The 21,051-nt window shown below is 36.8% G+C and overlaps 1 protein-coding gene and 1 long non-coding RNA gene across 4 annotated transcripts in view; both read left to right on the forward strand.

The window, feature by feature from the left end:
- Positions 1 to 2,628: 2,628 nt before the first annotated feature.
- LOC105838293 (RNA-binding protein Musashi homolog Rbp6) overlaps positions 2,629 to 21,051 on the forward strand; it is a 613,545-nt gene continuing 595,122 nt past the window's right edge. For all 3 annotated transcript variants that reach the window (XM_036284985.1, XM_036284984.1, XM_036284986.1), the window contains exons 1-2: positions 2,629 to 3,668; positions 7,954 to 7,994. In XM_036284985.1, coding sequence (XP_036140878.1) covers positions 3,604 to 3,668; positions 7,954 to 7,994 — 106 coding nt within the window. In that variant the 5' untranslated portion in view covers positions 2,629 to 3,603. The remainder of the gene's footprint in view (positions 3,669 to 7,953; positions 7,995 to 21,051) is intronic.
- Positions 19,326 to 21,051, forward strand: part of LOC118644976 — a 52,417-nt gene continuing 50,691 nt past the window's right edge. The window contains exon 1 of the long non-coding RNA XR_004962743.1: positions 19,326 to 20,538. This is a non-coding gene — a long non-coding RNA (uncharacterized LOC118644976). The remainder of the gene's footprint in view (positions 20,539 to 21,051) is intronic.

A 21,051-nucleotide genomic window follows, 5' to 3' on the forward strand; every position in this document is an offset into this window, starting at 1 on the left:
ATACAGTAGGGATTTTATTTTCAATTATTAGAACAATTTTGTTCGTTGCATTTTCGATAGATTTTGTGTTTTGACCTTTATTCTTTCCCAACACGTTTAGTAGACAACAGTAACGAGAGAAAGACTGTTTCTACGTGCGTGTGAGATCTCGTGCGATCATCAGTTATTGTTCTGCGGATGAGATTGTGGGAAGAAATATTGTGCTGGAATGGTGTAATGCAACTGACAACCTGCTACCTTAGAAGAACACGTGTGTACATACAGTCTATTTTCCACGTGCTTCAACAGTTACGATAACTGAGAGTGCAACGAAAAATTATCGAATAGGATATTAAAATCAGTATATCTAATAATTGAAGAATTAATTTAATATTGACAGAACGTTTAATATTGAAAACGTTCATTCAAATTGTACAGTCACATACAACGAAATCAGCTATACATATAATCGTTAATCCTTTTTATTCAAAATATTTTGAATCATTTTTCCGCTTACGTAAATTATTTTTATTATTATTTGAATTGGTTAATTTGCCTTCAAATTGCATAAAGCGCATATCAGCGTAAAGCTCTGATCAATAAACCGACTATCGACGATGCACATATCGCTGCTCCGGATTTATGCCATGAATAATTTGTGTAATCATATAATTAATTTGTCACGGCCATTAAGTACAAAATTCTAAGAAGCGTAATAAGTGTAATAAAAACAATACGCGAGGTACACATAATATGGTCCGTGTCAATTGCTGTGTGTTAAATTGCCACATATCATGTGCATGTAGTTCTCTCGCTGTTGAATACAGTAATAGATCGATACAGGTCGCAAAAATCATTTATACGAACTGCGTTAATTTAATTAGTTCTGCAAATATGATAATTGCCACGCGTTGTTCGACGTGACACGTTCATTAACACGCTTGAAACATATAAATAGTATATAAATTTTTGCGTACATTGCAGTTAATTTATCTTTTAATCTAATTTAATCTAATTACATATTTTTTCTTGGCCGAAATTTTTATGGTTTTAAACGCAACAAGTACAATTCTTTAACAATGAAATAAAGCGCAAAATTGATAAATCATACCATCAAATGTATAACACATTTTAACAATGTTATTCATGTATAATACAAAAGAAAAAAAAACAATACCACGTGGAATGTAATGATTTAAAATATATGTAGAGTCCCGTAGTATCGTTAGTAGAATAACTCATTCATTTTCAAATTTTATACAATAAGTTTGATGTGATTGATAATGATTCTCTGTAAAAGTTATATTTACTCAAAATTAATTTGTGCCTGAGATTTTATTAGCAACTTATATTTTTAACCCACTAAAAATGTTTTTGTCTGTATATATAGTGCACAGAATCAACTTTATTAAGCCGCTGTTAGTTTTGCCAAAGGAATGTTGATTACAAATTATAGTGTACGGCCGTGTTATACAAAACATACAATAAGTCGTACGATCACGTAGAAAATTAGATTAGGTCAACGTCAAATCGAAAGGCAAACGACCGGGAATGATTTGTTGTACAAACGAATTGCTCATTCGACGGTTCTAAAACTAGTGGAAATGCGCGGTCCGATAAACTTTAGAAGCAAGCAAAAATTTTCTGCCGGAGGTTTCAACCGATCAAATCGATAATCACCGGTACTGCATTGAAAGGCAAATTAATAGTCGACAGGGGATGAGATGTGCGCGAACGAGGGAAACGGGGCAACTATTAACCCTCTTGCTTTCCATACTGGCAGTAGGTCGACAGTTACTTCCGCTTGTTTTTCTGTGTAATTGGATAGAACGATAGGACATGATGCATGCATAGAAGTCCGCATAAATCAGCACTCGAAAGAGACCGTCTTTATATTTCTTGCGTATGTGCGCGCGCGCGTGTGAGAGAGTACACATGTGATTTTAAACGTCTCATAAATAGGCGGCGAATAATAAGCATGCGATTGCTCTTAAATGATTTGTCACTTTGTGAAATGACATCTTAATTTATTATTCTCTTTATTCGCTTTTGAATATCTTTTTTTAGAGGATAACGCAAGAAAAGGGTAAAAAAAAAAAGAGAGGAAGCGCAAAGAGCAAATAAATTTTTCGCCATACTTGTCGCGCGGTTACTCGCGCGAGGGTTTTCGGCCGTGGGTCACGCGGAAGTGGAGCAAGTAGTGTAGGCGCGCGGGTGGTCGGACTTTTTCGCGCGTGGATCAGCCGCCTCGCTCTCTCGCCCGGCTGTTCGCGCTAGCGCGTTGACGTTAGCGCTATCCGCGAGCGAGCGAGCGAGCGAGCAGGCGAACAGGCCGCGATCGGAGGCGGGTACGCGGTCGTGACGTTCCCCTCTCCGCATCGCGGGCAGCGTGTCGAGTGGGGAGGGCGCAGGCGCAAATCCCTTCTCCGATCCCCGCCGTTGGAGTGCCGACGTTCCCCGCCGCCGCCGCCGCCACTGCCACCACTGCCACCGCCACCGCCGTCGATGCTGCCGCCACCGCCACCGCTGCCGCCGTTGCCGCCGCCGCTGCCGCTGCCGCCGCCGTCGCCGCCGCCGCCGCCGCCGCCGCCGCCGCCGCCGCCACATGCCCCTTTCCCCCCAGCCCCCCTTCCCCCCGCCCCGCGCCGAGAGCGCAGTGTCGCGTCGAACCTCTCGCAGAGCGCGTCGCACGTCCGAGTACCGGCCGCCGCCCGTCATCAGTAGTCGCCGTACCGCGCAGCCACGTAACCTCTCACCTTCTTAGTTTTTAGTAGTCGGTAGTGTGAGGAGAGTGTGAGGAGAGAGAGAGAGAGAAAGAGAGCGAGAGCGAGAGAGAGATAGAGAGAGAGAGAGAAGGAGAAAGTAATTGGCGACCAAGGGAAGAGTAACATCGGAGAGTCAAAAAAGAGCAAGCGAGAGGTCGACAGCCTTTTTCCCTCGTGTACTCTATTAGTCGTCGTCGTCGTCGTCGTCGTCGTCGTCATCGTCCTCGTATTCGTCCTCCTCGTCATTGTCGTCGTCATCCTTGCCGCCGTCGTCGTTGTCGTCGTCGTTGTCATCGTCGTCATCTGGCGCGACAAGCGCGGGTACACATCCCGATACCCTCGACACAATCGTTTCGCATACCTCCTTCACCGTCAATAATCCGTGTTCGCTCGTAGTGCCGCGCGATTATCAGCGAACGCATCACCCTTCGTAATCGCAGTGACTGAAAGGTAGATAGAGAACGAGAGAGAAAGAGACACAGGAAGAGACGGTAGGAAAGGAGTGTGTAGTCGTGCGAGAGAAACGCTCCGAAACGTAGTTGCGGAGCGCCCGGCACAACTGGAGCAAGTTCCGAGGGAAGTCTCGCGCGCGTCGTGACCGAACCACCCCCTTTGTACGTCACGAGCTTGGCCGCGACGACGCTCGCCGCTGCCGTCGGCGACGAGATTACCGCCGTCGCGAGCACCGAACAAGGCCACCGTCCACAACCATCGCAGCAACAACGTCATCGTTATCCACTACAACAGCACTAGACAACAGCACCGCTACTCCGGACGCCGAGCGCCGTCGCTTCCACCCCGGGCACGCGAGAGCCTTGCGACGACGACGACAACGAGCAATCGTGCGCCGCGCGTTGTTATGGAGTCCCAGAACCAGGAGATCGTAGCGAGCGGCTCGCCCGCCGAGGTGCCGAACGATCCAGGGTACGAAGGAATAGAGCAAACGCGGGAGGTTGTCACCGTCCACCACGTGAACGGCAGCCTCCGTTTACAACTCCCGGGCAACCACGAAACGTTCCACTACATCGACCATCAACGATCGACCACACGAGAGAAAGAGGGGGGGAGGGGGGAGAGAGAGAGAGAGAGAGAGAGAGAGAGAGAGAGAGAGAGAGAGAGAGAGAGAGAGAGAGAGAGAGAGAGAGAGAGAGAGGGAGAGAGAGAGAGAGAGAGAGAGAGAGAGAGAGAGAGAGAGAGAGAGAGAGAGAGAGAGAGAGAGAGAGAGAGAGAGAGAGAGAGATAGAGAGAGAGAGAGCTAGCTCGATCTAGAGATCGAGCGAGAGCGCTCTCATCGCTCTCTCTCGCTCGAACACGAGTGTACGTGCATGTATGCGTGAATGCGTGGGAGAGTGTGAAAGGAGAAAGAGAGGGTGGGGAATGGCGGGCGGGAAAATGGAGCGCTTTCGTTCTCAGTGCGTTGATACGATGCCGCGCAGCGATTGCTCGTTCTTCCTGGGAAAGCTTGTGTTTCTGTTATCCTGCTCCGTGTCAGTGCTCTGGTTTAACGTCTCGGTCTCTTCCCAAACGGATGGACCGCCGCGTACTTTGCTATGATTTCGCATTGATCGATTGGCCCTTGGCCGTCGTGAATCGGCGCGAGATGGAAACACGCATGGTGTTTATGTTTGCCGGGCGCGTGAATATGCGTGCCTCTTCTCGGACCGGTGGCGCCTTCTTTCAGTGTTTGGTATACTCCCCCCGCGTATATAGACGAGGGCGGATGAGAACCGAGGGGTGGGAGAGAGAGTCGGATGAATGGAAAGAAGGAGGGAGGGAGAGATGCCGCCACCTTCGAACTTGCTTGTCAGCCGACACATTTCGTAGACTCGCAAAAGAACACGAAATACTGCAATTCCACACCACGCCTCGTGCGATGGCCACGTGGTGGACCGATTCTTCTGGGCGAAATCACGCATGGTCTTGTCACGTGATTCTTCAAAATGGAGTACGGTCTAGGTGCTCTGCATAAAATGACGTGTAGTGTTCTCGAATTAGATTATTAGTTTTTTTTACGTTTAGCAGTTGGATTAATAACTCGTTGTCAAGCATATTTGATGATGTACTTGAGATTTGACGAAAAACGCGATGGTTTCGTTTACCTTCGGTTATGATTGACGAATTGATTACATTCCTAATTAACGTTGCAGCGTTGGTGGGATATTCGATTGATTTTATTCGTTAGATTGTTTGTATCCGATTAAATGTTGTTCATGATGTTATGTTTGAGAAAATAATTTTGTACAGTTTTGAGTGACTAATGGAATTAGATTACTTGATGATTAGGTCTCTGATTATGATAAATAATAAGTGATTTAGTATTAGTTAAATTGATCGATACATCTATTCGATGAGATCTTTCATGTTCGAAGAATGTTTTGCTTGACTTTGTTCGTTAAATTGATTAAATTTTGTTATTAATTATTACTGGCGTAAGATGCAATATTTATCAATATTCGTTAGCTTGTTTAATTTAATAATTATACAACAGCGTTTGATTTTACTTGATGATATGATTGAATATGATTAGACTATAATTTCAATTCTACTGACAGTGAGTAGTGAGATATTCTTTTTTAAAAATTTTACTGCGTGATGTTAATTGTTTAGTTGCTCTCTATATAACAGGAAATTATGGGTTTTTAATTTTTTGATTGTATTTTACCATTGTATATTTTATCACTAACTTTTACCACTTAACTTTGTCTTTATTGATACTGAGAAAAGTATTGGAATAAACTAATACTCATGTTCTCCTGAAGATTTTCAGTTAAAGCACCCACTCAGAAATGTATTTATAAGAGATTATAAATATAAGTCTCCTAGAGAGATTATAAATATATATTCTTATAATATTTATTAAAAACTGCGACTTTAAATAACTTTTCTTTAATAATTAAAATACATTTAACATATTTAACACTTTTTTTAAGTAAAGTTATAAATACAAATTATATTTGAATGTAAGTTCTAATTTTATATTCAATTAAAGATTAATTTCGAAACAAATGCGAAATTTACAAGAAAAAAACCATAACTATGCTTTAATTCTTAACTCAATGTCAGTTATATAAATACTTTAATAAAATAAACTTTAATAAATTTGATATATCTATTTTTCAAATAAACTGTATTTTAAAGTATAAATATATCTCAAGATAATTTATATGAGATGAAAATTATACAGTGAAATTCTACATGTTGAGCTATGTGTTAAATTTTTTGAATAAGATTCGAAATATAAGAGTTTTGATATTTCTTCTCTTTTGTGTATGCAAATATAGGTATATAAATATAAGCACATGATTATTATCAATATCTAACTGTAGTATTTTCACATTAAAATTTTTCGACATAAAAGAATTCGATGGTAAATATTTGCTTATTTTATGTTGTTTTTTTCGACAGATTAATAAATATTAAGATACATTTCTTTGAATAAAGTTACTAAATAACATCTCAATTACTTTTATCTAAAAAAAGTTGCTTTTCATGGAGAATAGGAATGTTAAGTAACACTGATGCTGATGATAAATGATATTGAGAATATGTATTGCTACGTTAAGATTATCTGTGGATATCAGATAATCCTTGGTTCCAGATTTAACTCTCGCGGTGATCCCGAGCTAGGAAACGGTAGCTCACTTTGATTCTTCCAATTGAGAAGCTCTAGATGGATAGGCGGATAGAGGTAGAGATGCAGAGAGAGAGAGAGAGTGAAGGCGGGAGAAGTGGCGCGCGGCAGGAGGGGTGAGCGCGCGTGGGAGGAAGATGGCTATATCGTGGCTCGGAAAATCGATGTTCAAATGCGCCACCACGTGATTACGTCCACCAAGCGGGAGCGTTATCTCACCGTGTAATAATGCGAGGCGCGATTATTTGCGACGACGATGATGAAGAGCGAATAGTAGTGGGGATCTCTCCTCATCCATGAGGTGGAAGGGCGGAGGGGGCTGGGAGAGGACGAGTTCATGAATGAAAAGGATAGGAGGTCGTTTCCTTATCGACGCATGCTGACGGATACTTAAGCTGGCTAATTAATGACGCGTACGTGGATCGATTATGGCCGCTGCCTGTCATGCGGGAAGCGCAATTCGCTTCCTCGGAGATTACACCAGATCAGGTGACGGTCTGCCGGATCGGTCCGGTTTATTCGCGGAACGGTTTGTGCTGTGTTTGCCTATCTAAAAAAATTTACGTCATTTTTTTATTGTTCAACAACCTTGACAGTGAGAAATCTTCATCTAGAGATTTTTCTGACATTAGAATCCTCGTAAATTATCAAATGCAAGTCGCTCACTAGTACAGATTATCAACAATCATCGGATCGTTTATCGATCTATACAATAGATAACACAGATTTTTTGCTTTAGAATAGGGATCGTGATAAGCGGCACGTGCTTGAACTAGTTAGTCGACTGTTTTTCGATAGAAAGGTTCCAAATGAATAATTAATATTATCATCAGTTTCCTGGATTTTTTGTAATCTGTTCACAAAGGAAGAATTTAAATTGTAGAACTTCCCAAAGAAACCCATAGATGCGAGAATTTCCGATATCAGTTCGATTTCTGTATTACAATAATTCTTGAAGTATTAAAATAATAATTATTAGATGAGTCAGTAGGCAGGTTGAATTCTTCAATAAGAATCGCATATCGCATACATGTAATTGCATGTATTACATCTGTTAGCTTTTCCGCTTTAATCTGTATTGACAGTGGATTTCGAGAGATAAGATACAAATCGCGCGAGAGTGGAGGTTGTTCCGGCGACGCAAGTTCGAGATTGACGGAATCTCCTCCCGTATAGAAAAAAAAATTAATTAATTGATAGGTCAATCGATTGGATTGATCATGTGTTTGTTTGTGACTCGATGTGTGGAGCCGTGTGCGAAAAGGCTGTGAAAGAGATGTGTGAAACGAAGGTGCCGGTCCGAGAAGAAGTCTCGCGTAGCTCGCGTTCCGTTCACGATCGGAAGATCCGGTCTTTAAGCGCGTCGCGATGAAACGTGTTCCGGAAAGGAAAAAAAAGGAAACGGGTGTTGTTCGATTGTTGATGTGTGGTGACACCTGCCGCCAAGGACGGGAGACTGCGCAGGGGGTTGCAAAATAGTACCGGAAGTTACCCTCTGCCGGCAGTCTCCCCGCTTCCTCTTCCGCCAACGACTTGCGGCTGGACGACGAGCCTGATGGAATCGTCTTTCTTTTCTAGGAAAATGTTCATCGGTGGTCTATCTTGGCAGACCAGTCCAGGTATGCGTGGCAAAATATATGATAGCATAATTGAATCGAATATTTGTTATAACAATCATTCGCGATGGACGCTAACGATGGCATCTATCCGGTCGGGAAGTCCCGTTTGCGAGACCGTCAGTCTGACCATTGCGGGCATTATCTCTTTCCACGCGTCTCTTCACGGTTATTATTTACTGATTTATATGTCGACATGCGTTTCTCTCACAAGTTGCTGAGCATTAAGGGATATTATCAAGAAGTTGAAAAGCAGCCTTTTTATGAGAAAAATTATTAACGGGAATCTAACTAACGGATGCGTCGAATACGGCTAAATTCTTTTTTTTTAACGAAGTTTGATGCCATGTGTTGCATTTTACTTTTATTGAATTAATCGGCGGTTAAGCTAAAAAAACAAAACTTTTATTGAAATAAAATATTTTATTGTAATTATAAACCAAAATGTATATATTCCAACAATATTTTTTTACGTAAGGTAAAAATGTTATTGCGAAATATTGCTTTAAAAAGTTGTTTAAAACTTTGTTAAAAAAATAACATTAGACTTGGTACCATTTGTAAAGGCAAACTCTGAAAAATTGCAACAGACAGTTCCGGTGAATTTTTTGACAGTGATTTGAAAATTGTTGTGATTGACGGCTTTATAGTTTGATTTGTTTCTTTATTCTATGGCGGAAAAAATGTCACTACTAAAAACTTTGGGAAGTACGTTTTCTGAAACGTAACTTTGGAAAATATAAAATTTTTTTATTTTCTGTAGTTTTACAACCTGATGTATTTTCTTATTTTATAATAGAGAAAACATTACTATATATCATCTCTAAAAAGTATTTTTTTATGTAAGAAGAGAATATGATATGTGAAAAATGATAGGAATTAATTTAATGTTAAATTTTGCGTGTGTGACGGCTATATTTTTATAAATTTATACAATATCTTGTATATAAAGTTTAAGAGATTAATAAAATTTAAGAGCTTTTCATTAACACATTGTGATCTCAAACAACGAAATATAAAAAGTTCGCATTACTTACTTTATATTTTTCTGCGCAAAGTATCTGTCCAAGTATTTTAAAAGAAATGTCTCTTTGATAGGAAAGAAACGAAAATGACGAGAAAGTTCGAATGATAGAACTTGGTTCTATCTTGCATGAGATACAGAGAAGTGAAAAGTATTGATATATGAGAAATTGATAGAAATTGATTGATCAACTTTTGTTATATAATACGACACCAAGAATGGGAAGTAACATGTTACAAGTGTAACAAATCTCGGTTACTTAAATTTTGTTATAATAATGATTTGATAATAATAACGTTACAATTTTTTATAATGATAATGTTAATACCAGAATTGGAATAGTCACTTTTGGCAAGTAATTCGCTATTACGCGTTGAAAAGAAAACTCGTTAGTTTGAGTCGTTACATAACGAGCAGAAATAATGCATTAGTAACGCGTTATGTAATGAATAAAGTTACAAGTTACTATTTTTCAACTAATAACGCATATACTAACGAGTTGATTGTCAAAAGTAATTATTTTAATCATGGCTTTATCATTGTTATTATGGAAAATGGTAAAATCATTATCAAATTGTTGTGAAAAAAGTAACAATAATGGTAACGGCGTTTATAACTTGTTATTTTCTATTCTTGAATATTACTTAAATGTTTACAAATTTACCAGATCCGTCTTATGAACTAATAATGATGTGATTTGTTGACAACTTTGACGCAAGCAATGAAATAGAATTTGTTTTATATTAATTTTTTTACGTGTTTGTCATCTACACGGAGAGAATTTTCTTTTAAAATTTATCCTCAAAATCTGGTAATTGTGAGATAATATATGACCTCGAGGAATTTTACTACACTTTTTAATAAAATTTACTAAAAGTATAGTAAAATTTATTATACTTTTAGTAAATTTACTAAAAAAAGTATAGTAAATTTTACTGAAAAATATAGTAAAATTCTTTGAGGTCACACATTATCTCACAATTACCAAGTTTTGAAGGTAAATTTTAAGAGAAAATTCTCTCCGTGCAAAGCAAATGGCAAAAACATGTTACAAAAGTAATAAAAAGAAAATCATGAAAATGGAAAACCTAAATTTCGATAGGTTTCAATTTTTCTCTTCTATTCTCTTAAACATATATACGTTAAGTAACGTGTATGTCGTGTAAAGGAAGCTCATTATTAAATGGAACGGAAATGCTTGGAAACACATGTGCAGTCGTATTTTACAGAAATATTTATAGCGGTCATGTCTTTTTCGCGATATCTAATCAAGTTGGCTTGATGTGATGATATCCGCACACGTGTATTAATCTTATTTATTCTCGTCACCTACATATGCGTTGTGTTTATTGAAGATGTTACCAAAGTCTCAGTAAATTGCTCTAAGGGTTACATTTTACCACGTTGCTTTATAATTATGTATGACACGGAACCTTTTTTTCGCGAGCATTAAAATATGGAGATAATTAAGATAATTACTTGATAAAAAGAAATATATTTCGTGACACATAATTTGTAATAATAATATTATACATATGGGATACAATTATTAACATATATTGTACTAAAATTATTATTATTATTAATATAAATAGTAAATGATAATGTAATGATACATTATTATTTTGTAAACTTTATGTTTGCAATATATATTTCATCATGTTATGGAATTATGGTTATGTATAACATGCAATACGCAATTTTTCGTTCTCCGAAAGATACGACAACATATCGCTCGTTTTCGTACCGTTCTTCAGCAATGGGTTCGTTCCAAGGAGAGCTTCCTGTTGAAAGAATACGAGTAGCGAACTCATTAGCGTTATTTGCCGTCGTTGCGTAAGTCGTGTCTCCCTCCTTCTCTCTCTCTCTCTCTCTCGTTTCTCCTCATCTCGCTTGTTCCATACTTCGCCTTTCCGTGCTACAATTCGCTCCTTCTCTACAAGCCATTTACAGGATGTAGACAAATAACTTTTATAAACTTTGCGGGCGCGTAGGACTCTGGTACACGTAACTTTTCAAGCGAAACGTGAGGCCCGCGAAACCCCATGTTGGGCGTTGTAAGGCGATAAAAGCTGCTGCTCTAACATGAATCAGCAGATCAACTTTCGTTTAATTTACACTCTTTCCGTCATGTTTTGAAAAGGTTGTGTACTAAATTACATGAAAATGAGGTCAGTAACCAAAGCTCTCTCACCATCATAGCACAAAATAGCGGAGCTCATTGAAAATCTGTGTTTCGCTTTCAAAGTTATTTACATTGAATAAGTTGCTTGTATTATATATACATTCATGGAGTTTGTAAATTATCCACTTATATCCTACATAATTGGATGACGCAGTTCACGGTTAAGGTTTCTGCCTTTTCTCTTTTGTGTTAAATATCTTGTTTAGGCTATCAAATAACATCAATTGAGCTAGTCGCCCTAGTTGCCTTGTTAATATCTTGGATTATTATTATATTGGCTGTGTACCGAGATATATGACTTATATTATACATTTTGTATACATATACAATTTTTTTTAATTGCTTACGTCATTTTACACCATAATTCTTGACGGTATGTGCAATAAGGCAAGTAATGATTTTTTAACGATTTGTTTAATAATTATAATAAATTTAATATAATTATATTAGACAAATATAAAGTCGTTATAAATTTCACAAATCTTACTTAAATATTTTTTTTAATTTACCGAAGCAATAATATTATAGATCACAAAGGGAATACATATCTTTTTTATTATACAATTATTGCGAGTTTTCTTAAGTAAAGCTTTAATAAATCACACGCGATTATTCTTGATTTGTACGTGAAAAATGTGATATATAATAAGCGAAAATAAAATTTGTACATTATTCTTTTTATCCTGAATCGACGATATGCTATCCGGTTCAGAAAAACCAATAGTTGCTGAAATAATATTTTTCTTGGCGTATTTGAATGTGATACCGATATGGCTCAACGGTGTACTAATGTTGCCCGATGCAAATAATTATCGTTTAAATTGTTTGCAATATTGAATATAAATTTAATATCTTAATAAAATTTTTATTAACAATAATAATTGTAAGTTAATTCTTGATCGATAAATGTTTTAAACATAGATTAAGTTATACCCAAAAAATTTTTTTTCTGATATAGACAGATTTCTTGACATCACAACCAAAATGTATCACTATTTTTTGCTAGAATTTTGGTTGTTACGTATAGAATTTGAAAATTCTGCTTCTATTGAACTAGACTGATAGGTGCAATACATACTAGTATATATTACAGTATTTGCTAATTATTTATCTATCCCAGCTAATTTTTACACACATAATTTTTGTTGAAGTTGCAAGACCATTTTTTTGAGTGTAAGATCGTCTATTTGGTCTGCGAATCTTGGTGCTGAATAACATTTTTATTAATAATAATTGTGTTAATCGAGAAGAACATTTCTTATTTGTACTTTTTTAAACAAACATTTTATTTTAGTCCACGAAAGTTAATTTATTAGTTTTTCTTATATTTTTTATTTGATAAAATTTTTTATATATTTTTATATGGTTGAACTTATTTTGCCGTAATTGATTAATTTATGAATAATTTTAAATAATTGAGACTTCTTATTCTACGTTTATCTGATCTAAATTGCATTCTTATTAGTGCAAGATTCTTTCTCAGTGTGATTGATTTCACTGTAAATTAGCAGGGTTATTCACTCATGGAATAGATAAATCGGTGATAATACCGCGTTTATATAATTAATTATATAACATGAACGCGTGAATATTATCGGAATAATTTCACCATTAATGCATGATATATGTTTTATTGTATGTCTTATTATATCAGTGGTGAACATTAAAAATTAATCATTATGTGAATTAATTGAATTTGGGTCAAGAGCCAATCGTCATTCTGAAATTCGCGGTTTCGTACTACCCATGTTTCCTAACAAGCGCCACGACATCTTCGGCGATCTAAACATTAAACTGACGCTTTGGGACTGGTCTAGAGGTTGTGGAAACAATGTACACACTACTCAGGGCTTACAAGCACGCGTCAGTTTACGCCTGATTTTCATCACTCTCAACGAGAATTAATGTACGAGCTTCATAACAACTGCCGCAGCTAAGAAATTGCGGTTTAAGCACAAACGTGTTCTCAATATAGAGAAATGTCATGAAATGTATTGCATTAGCTTTCTTAGAAATTATGCAAACTACATATTTAAAAAGTATAATATACAGAGAATGGAACATATTTGTTTTAAGAAAAAAATGGTTTTTACGTAAAATAAAATTAAATGTATTTTAAAGAAATTATATTGATAGTCATTTAAAGAAGCTATATTGATAGGTTTTTATTATAAAAATATTTGAAAATTTATAGAAAATTTAGAGTTTAATTATTTGATTTCAAGCGAATTTCGCGTTATCGCAATATTTTTAGAGAATTAATTGAATCAAAGAAAATATTAAAAAATACATATTACATTAAAAAATAATATTTAACCGAATTAACATGCAAGAATAAATTGATTTTTTAATTGCTCGATAAATGAAATCTATGGATAAATAAAATGCGAAATCTTAGTAGATGCTATGATTCTCTTTATAAAAATTCTTTCATTATTTTCATTTATAATACATTATTTCGATTCATGTTTGTGAAAGAATTAAAAATTTATTTATAATAAGTTTCATTGAACAATGAAAAATAAATATGATGAATATGAGATTAGAGATTAGTGCCGATTTTTTTACTTTTTTAGCGATTTACGATAATGGTATGCCAAACATGAGTGAGCACGCTATCGATTCTTGCAGTACATCGATCGCAAAGTGCGGACGAGCGAAACCTCTGACGTTTCCCTGTCGTCGTCGCCATCGTCGTCGTTGTTGTCTTCCTCTTTGTCGTTCTCGTCGTCGTCGTCGTCGTTGTGGTTGTTTCCTCCGCTACCGTCCGTTTCGTCGTCGTCGTCATGGTGGTGTCTGATGCAATCGAGCGCAACAGACTCTACTCTCGACTCTCTCGCTATTTTTAAACGTAATTGCACCCGGCCGTTTTAATGGGCGACCAGGCATAGTGACGGAGATAGAGCCACGAGCCGACACGGAAAAATAACGGCAAAAATTCACCGACAAATTTCACCGAGCACGTTAACCCGCGAACCTCGGATGAGCAGACATTAAACTTAGCTACTGCCCGAGGAAACAGTCCTTCAGTAATTCAGAGTATGAAGCCTTAATCAATCTTTCGCCACTAAAGAATCTACATAAATTTGATATGAATAGATGCCTCTTTTTTCACATGTGAAGTTTTCACAAAAATATAAATTCTCTCTTAGAGAGAGATACTCGTGTACAATACTGTAGCTTATACATTTGATCAGAGATACTTCCCTTCAATTTGCAAATGCTGGTCGCATTTTTCTCGATGTTCCAAGATGACTGGATTGACTTTTAATTATCGTGAATAATGCATCTTGCGATAAGATCACAATAACAAAGTTCGTCACGCGGCACTTCGCGTGCGCGAAGCTTAATGTGGGACGAAACGAGACGTCGGTCGATTAGTCACAAAACACTGACGTCGTCATCCCTAAACAACGCCAATTAGTACCACTCTAGAGCGGATTATAAATAGTACGTTAGGTAGGTCTGGGTTGAATTGGACGGGCTTAAGTCGCGTATTAACGCGGATGACGCATTTCGTATGTGGATGTGTGTTCGACGTATTTTTAGGCTAATTTCAACAAATCCGTAATAGTAACTCAATTGCGCGGGCGATATTAAACGATTTTGATCGAATTAACGCTCAAGTAAAATTATTTTTAAATTGCTCAAAGAATACGTAAATGGATGAAAATGTGTGGAATTTGGGATGCTTCTCTGTGCTGAATTTCTCTTATAATTTGTTTACGTTATTGCGATGCACGTTTGGCAGGATAAAATTTAAAATTTATTTGTAACAAATTTTTTTTATCGGACAATTTTCAACATAATTATATTCAGTGAAGTTACATATAATGTATTCAATTTGCATTATTTGCATTATCTATTTTTGCGATTTATAAATATTGAACGATTTTATATCGCGGCAATACTACTTTTAAATTGCACAACAGTTGTCAACAACTGTGAGTGTGAAGTTTCATCGCTCTCTATAACTGGGAAATTCAAAATATCGATGAACAAAATAAATATCCTCTCTTTTATTTTCCTGAAATATTAACGCAAGTCGTAGTTTGTTTTGCTCAGGCGCGCGGGCAAATGTTATTTCCACTATATTTTACCAAAATATGCAACCCGATGTGGTATGGCAAATTTCGGTACATTCGTGAACGTTGCATACGTGTACTGTCGCGGCATCAGAAATATTATTCGCAGATGGATGTCGTTTACAATTTAACGGGTGTTTTAATAAATATTTTTTGCCTCGCGGTGGTTTATCGTCACGTTTCCGCCATTGCTTTTATTGCCAGATCTTCCTATAAAGAATGTATTGTATTACACACACACACACACACACACACACACACACACACACACACACACACACACACACACACACACACACACACACACACACACACACACACACACACACACACACACACACACACACACACACACACACACACACACACACACACACACACACACACATATATTAGATATTATTTTAAAGTTTTATGTATTTGATTATAAACAAACCGATGGTAGAACAGAACAACTTTTTCTTCTTATATCTATATGCTTGCTCTTGTAGTTTCTTTTCCACTCAAAGCAAAATAAAAGTAGAAAAAGGTGCATGTATTATATTTTTTTGATAATATAATTTTATGTCCATTACTTTTATAAAATCATTCTCTACTTTTTACCAGATAGAACTGTTCATCATCGTTCTGTGAAGGTAAAAATTTAGTTGCAAAAGGAGTTGCGAATTTATTCCAAAAGTTCTGAAGACGAAAATCTGTGCGCGCGCACTCGAGAATTTCTGCAGGATTTAAATATTCAAGAGACTTCAAATAAGATCTAAATAATTTAACAACTTGTAAAGTTTTATTTACTAACGTATAGTCCTGCAATTTTTATTTCATATTTTTCAAAATTTGAAAGCTGTCTCTACTTCGATATTAACATACGTGTTTAGTTTAGTTTGATTCTTAGGATAGTGATCGACAGAGACGATAGTCATTCCGGGACATCCTGTATATCCTGCAACACTTCCACGTATATAGAGGGAAGTTCGGATAGAACGGACGGGGTCGGTAGCGACTAGCGATGGTGAACGTGGTTTTGAATATGTATGCACCGGCAGTCGTTCGCACGGTCGACGAACACTCTTATCCTCGAGCATCTCGTTTTGCCGGCTCGCAGATCTCGAACAAGAGGCGCCTTGTGCCGATACGCGTACGTTAGAAAGAATCTCATAACAGTCGGTGCCTCTTCCCTTATCGGGCAAACCGTCGTCACGACCGTGGTTCTTTTCTTCCCTCCCGCGCACATCCCCTCTTCCCAACCATCCCAACCTCGTATGCGTCGACGACAGATAAGCTGAAGCTCCTCAGAGATAAAAAAAAGAGAGTAGTACATATAATGTGGAGAATTGCGAAAAGACTCTTAAATAGACGAGAAATGTGCGTCATACAGATCGATTTACAAAATCGCAATGTCATGTTGAAGAAGATGGTACATTGAATTCGAATAAAATCAATAGAAGAGTGTGGAATATCTTGGATTTTGGAATGACGCCTCATGTTTATTGATACAAAGTGTTGCACAGTCAGCTTTGTGGGTAGTAATGATTAATTGTTGTTGAATATATATGTATAATGTGTAATATATAATGCGGTATATGTGGTCAAAGTGCGGCGTAAATATTTACGCCACATGCTTCTCACAGAGTTGACGAGTTAAGCGCTTGAAAGAGACATGCACGCGAATATTAGTTGCTAAAATTATAAGTATTAATACATCAATTTAATGACATTATGCTCTTTCATATTACGTGGTTATTAATGAATCTATAGAATATATGTATAATTAAATTTTTTTTTAAATTTTATATGAACATATATTTATTGTTTATACTAGCCTTTGGCATTATGCTCTTTGAATAAGGCCAGATAAATCACATAATGCCAAACAATTTTTTTTTAAATTTATATATTAATATAATATTATCACAATTTTTCCTTTGCGCCTTTAAATATTAACGAATTTTTTCTTATAACTAACGTGATATAGGAAAAATGGGACGAGTTACAAACTTGACCTGCGTTACGATTTATGATAGCAATTCTTTGATTTGTTATCGGCCGTTTCGATCGAACGCGGAAAATGGAATTTCAGAAGAGAAATAGCTTCGGGAAAAAATGTGTCATAAACCTCGAAAAGGAACTAGCATCCAGCATATCACCCCAATATAAATCCTACAATAAAAAATAAAAAAATTGTTTACCATTTTAATTAATTTAATTTTTATTATTGTACTTTTTAATGAGATGTGTGTGAACTGAACTCTTTAGTCACTACTGATGTAATCTTTTTTAATTTGTTATCGATAAAATTTGTTCAAATCACTCACTCACTCACTCTCACATTTATCTCTACATTTGATGCCTTTCGTGCTGGAATTAATGCACCGTGGAGTGTATCGTGCGCATCGTTTGAATTACATTGCTACTGATGTCGCTTAATAATGCCGTGATTTATCTCAAATAGCGCGTGATAATCTTCACAGTTGATATTTACAACACTTTCGTTTCGCGAAATTGAAACGCTTGCATTCAAGATACACCGTTATTGCTTCGCACGCTCCAATTCGCTGTAGTACCTTTGCCGAGTGCATCGAGCGTTTAAGCTGCATTACGATTTGTCCGACGTTACTTAGCGCAATCGCGATTTCTCTCAGATTGCACGTGGCGATTTTTATGATATTTTTGTTTCATGAAATAGAAACGCTTGTATTCGAGATATTCCACGTAAATGGAACAATTCTCCATTATATTAACATTAGAATTATCCTACAGCTGGTTATTAGTAGAATAATCTCTTGTCTTATGAAAGGAAGTAAAAATTATTTTCTTTATTAATAAAAAAAATGTAAGAATCTTTTCTTATCAGTATTATTAATTAAAAGGTTATTATGAAAGTGTTGTACGCCATACATTTAGTTACAAAATTAAAATGTTACAGAATTCGTACTCGTACGATGGAAAATTGTCTATAATTAATAAAAAAAGAAGACAAAATGAGAGAAGCGCTATTTTGTACTAGCGATAAAGGGAGAAGTCAGAAGCGCTTGTTTAGCATTGAAGTTACGATTACAGAGTTTTTCATTAATAATAGCGACGGCTACTTTTCCTATAATAGAACACGAGGGTTATTACCTTCGACATTTCTGTTTTGCGATACCATAGCGTTTACATATAACAGCTGCATCCAATGCCTCACATGCTCCGGATCGCAGTGGAATCCGTCCGCGACGACGGACGCGGAGTAGTGCATCGCGGAGTGCATCCAGCGCATCGTTCCCACCGCGCTGCCTTCCCTCTCCTCCCTTCCATCCATTCCGCTCTGGCGGTCGTTCGCGCCAGATGCTTCGTCGTTTTCTCCTGTCGGACGCACGTGCTGCTCGTATCGTTTGTTCGGGCACCGGCCGTCGGAGACTGCAAGGTGCAGCAGGAGGACGGGACGCGAGCGGATCGCGTTGATGCGAGCATAAATGTTTATGCTACGTGTCGCTCGATAACGTTTGTTATCGGCAGTCTTTGAGTCCTGCGTTTCGCACAGTTCCTCGAGTCTAGGTATACGTTTTAACTCACGTCGCGGGGATACGAGCGATCGCCGTTCGTCGCTCGCCGCTCACTTGAAGCGGCTCGAAGCCGCCACTCGCGACGTGAATCTCGAGATCGCGCTAAAATAGAATCGACCATGACGGTTCTCACTCGATTTCGATGGCCGTATGCTTTAACTCTTTAATGTTTTAATGAGAAGTTTTGAAAGATCGAAATTTTTCTTAAGGGACAATGAGGATATTTAAAATGTTATGGTAACGTCAATTGGTTTAATTATTTATTAGTAAATATAATAACTATTTTTTCGATAAATTATATAAGATGCAAGATAAATATCTTTAAGTATCATAAAATTGCTGAAATTTAATAACACTGAAATATTAATTGCAGCATCATTGGTAATTTGTTGGTACCGTTATTGCATTGTCACAATTACCGGAATTGATTCTAATCAATTTATTATTAATAATATTGCAAGAAATGTATTAAGTAAATATTTTTATCTTTAATTTTTAATTTTTAATTATATATATTTTAGTCGTTTTTATTTAAAATGATTTGAGAGTGCTCAGTTTTTTATTTATTCTTGATAATTTAATTTTATATTTGTGTAACCTTAGACTGTTTAAATGCTATAATTAACAGTTAACATTTTTAGAATTCAAAGATAATTATAGAGAAATCCTAAAGAATACCGATGTAATATTTAAAAAGAATGTTTAATATGTTTAATATTATTGTTACTTCTTTAAATTCCTTGATCTGATAAGCTGCTCGTTCAGACAGCTCCAAATGACATCATTAAGCGTGCGACGAGTGGTGAAAGCCAATGTACGGATTTAAAATTCATGTTGTGTATCGTGTAGCGGCGACTAAGAGATTCAATTAAATGACTCGACGACTAATAAGAAATAGCATTAACCAACGAAAATTAGAGCATCACTCAAAAATAAGACGATCTTAGCCGAGATGGCAAACTAACGTTTCTTCTGATGTTTCGTATTTTTTTGTTTTAAAACTTTTACAAACAGTACATGATTAAGTTTTTTTTGTGTGTTCGTAATATTGTAAAAGTTTATTTTAAAAGATGCGGTGAGCTATATAATTCTCACTCGGCTTTTTTAAATAAATCTTGTTCCATAGAAAGGTTATTTAGTAAATATGGCTTGTTTTATTATTCAAAGTTACAATGTATTATTGCTGGAAATATTAATCTTGACTGCTGCCGACATATGAATTTTAATGCGATCTTCAATTTTCATTTATATTTACACCGCGCGCAAACTTAAACTTTTTGTGGAAAGAGGAAAAGTTTAACACTTTTGGGATAGTGAAAGCTGTAGTTGTGGGGCCGAAACGAAAAGTCATTTTGACAAAGCCGTGAACGGGAGCGACGTGCAGGAGCGCGGGTGGCTGCGCATCGCGAGGATTTCCTGTATGGCATCGGAGCGCTATAGTTTCCAACAATGGCAGTCATATTGCTTTGCCCCGCATTTCCTCCCCTCGTCTCGTGTTCATTCCTTCCCCACCGCACTCGAATTCATTCAACGTTTCCAATTAAGGGGTTAGTCCACTTTGCGTCGGCAGTGAGGTGTGACTTTGCGCCGCGGATGCGCGCCGTTCTCGCACGTTCTAGAACTTCAGTCGACCGAAACGCCGAATCATTAAAGTTGCGCGATTACACGCGTTTTGACGCGGGCAAAAGGTTTGCTGCACAAGTCCGAAAAAGTAAGAATCTTTACATAAGGCTAAAAAATCAACAATCTTATTGATGCAAACCTGTATTTAAGAATCTAAAGATCTCTTTCGTTCGATATTAAAATGTACGAATCTTACCAACTTTAATGTTGGTAAAGTTGGTTAACCTTATCAACAGGTTAATGTTGACAATTTGTAGTATTGGAAGTGTGCATATTTAGACTAGATCTTAACATTTTAAAACCTTATAATTATAAAGCTTTAGAATTCAAAATTTTTGCGAATTGCTAGATGTTTAATATTTAATTTACACGTAGCTTTTTAAAGAGAATTTTAAGAAATCTCTAAGATGTATCAAAATTTCTTAATCTTCAAGATATTTTTATACTTTAGAATATCCGTAATGTTCAATCTTCGTTTTCTTAAAGCCTTCAGTTACTTGAATCTTAAATCTATCATTGCATTAATCGTGCGTAATCATACGCTTTCATTAGTGAGCTTGTAGAATATATCTGCCTTTGTATCGAGTCACCTGATATACAC

Source organism: Monomorium pharaonis, chromosome 3 (genome assembly GCF_013373865.1).
Source record: "Monomorium pharaonis isolate MP-MQ-018 chromosome 3, ASM1337386v2, whole genome shotgun sequence".
Classification (NCBI taxonomy): domain Eukaryota; kingdom Metazoa; phylum Arthropoda; class Insecta; order Hymenoptera; family Formicidae; genus Monomorium; species Monomorium pharaonis.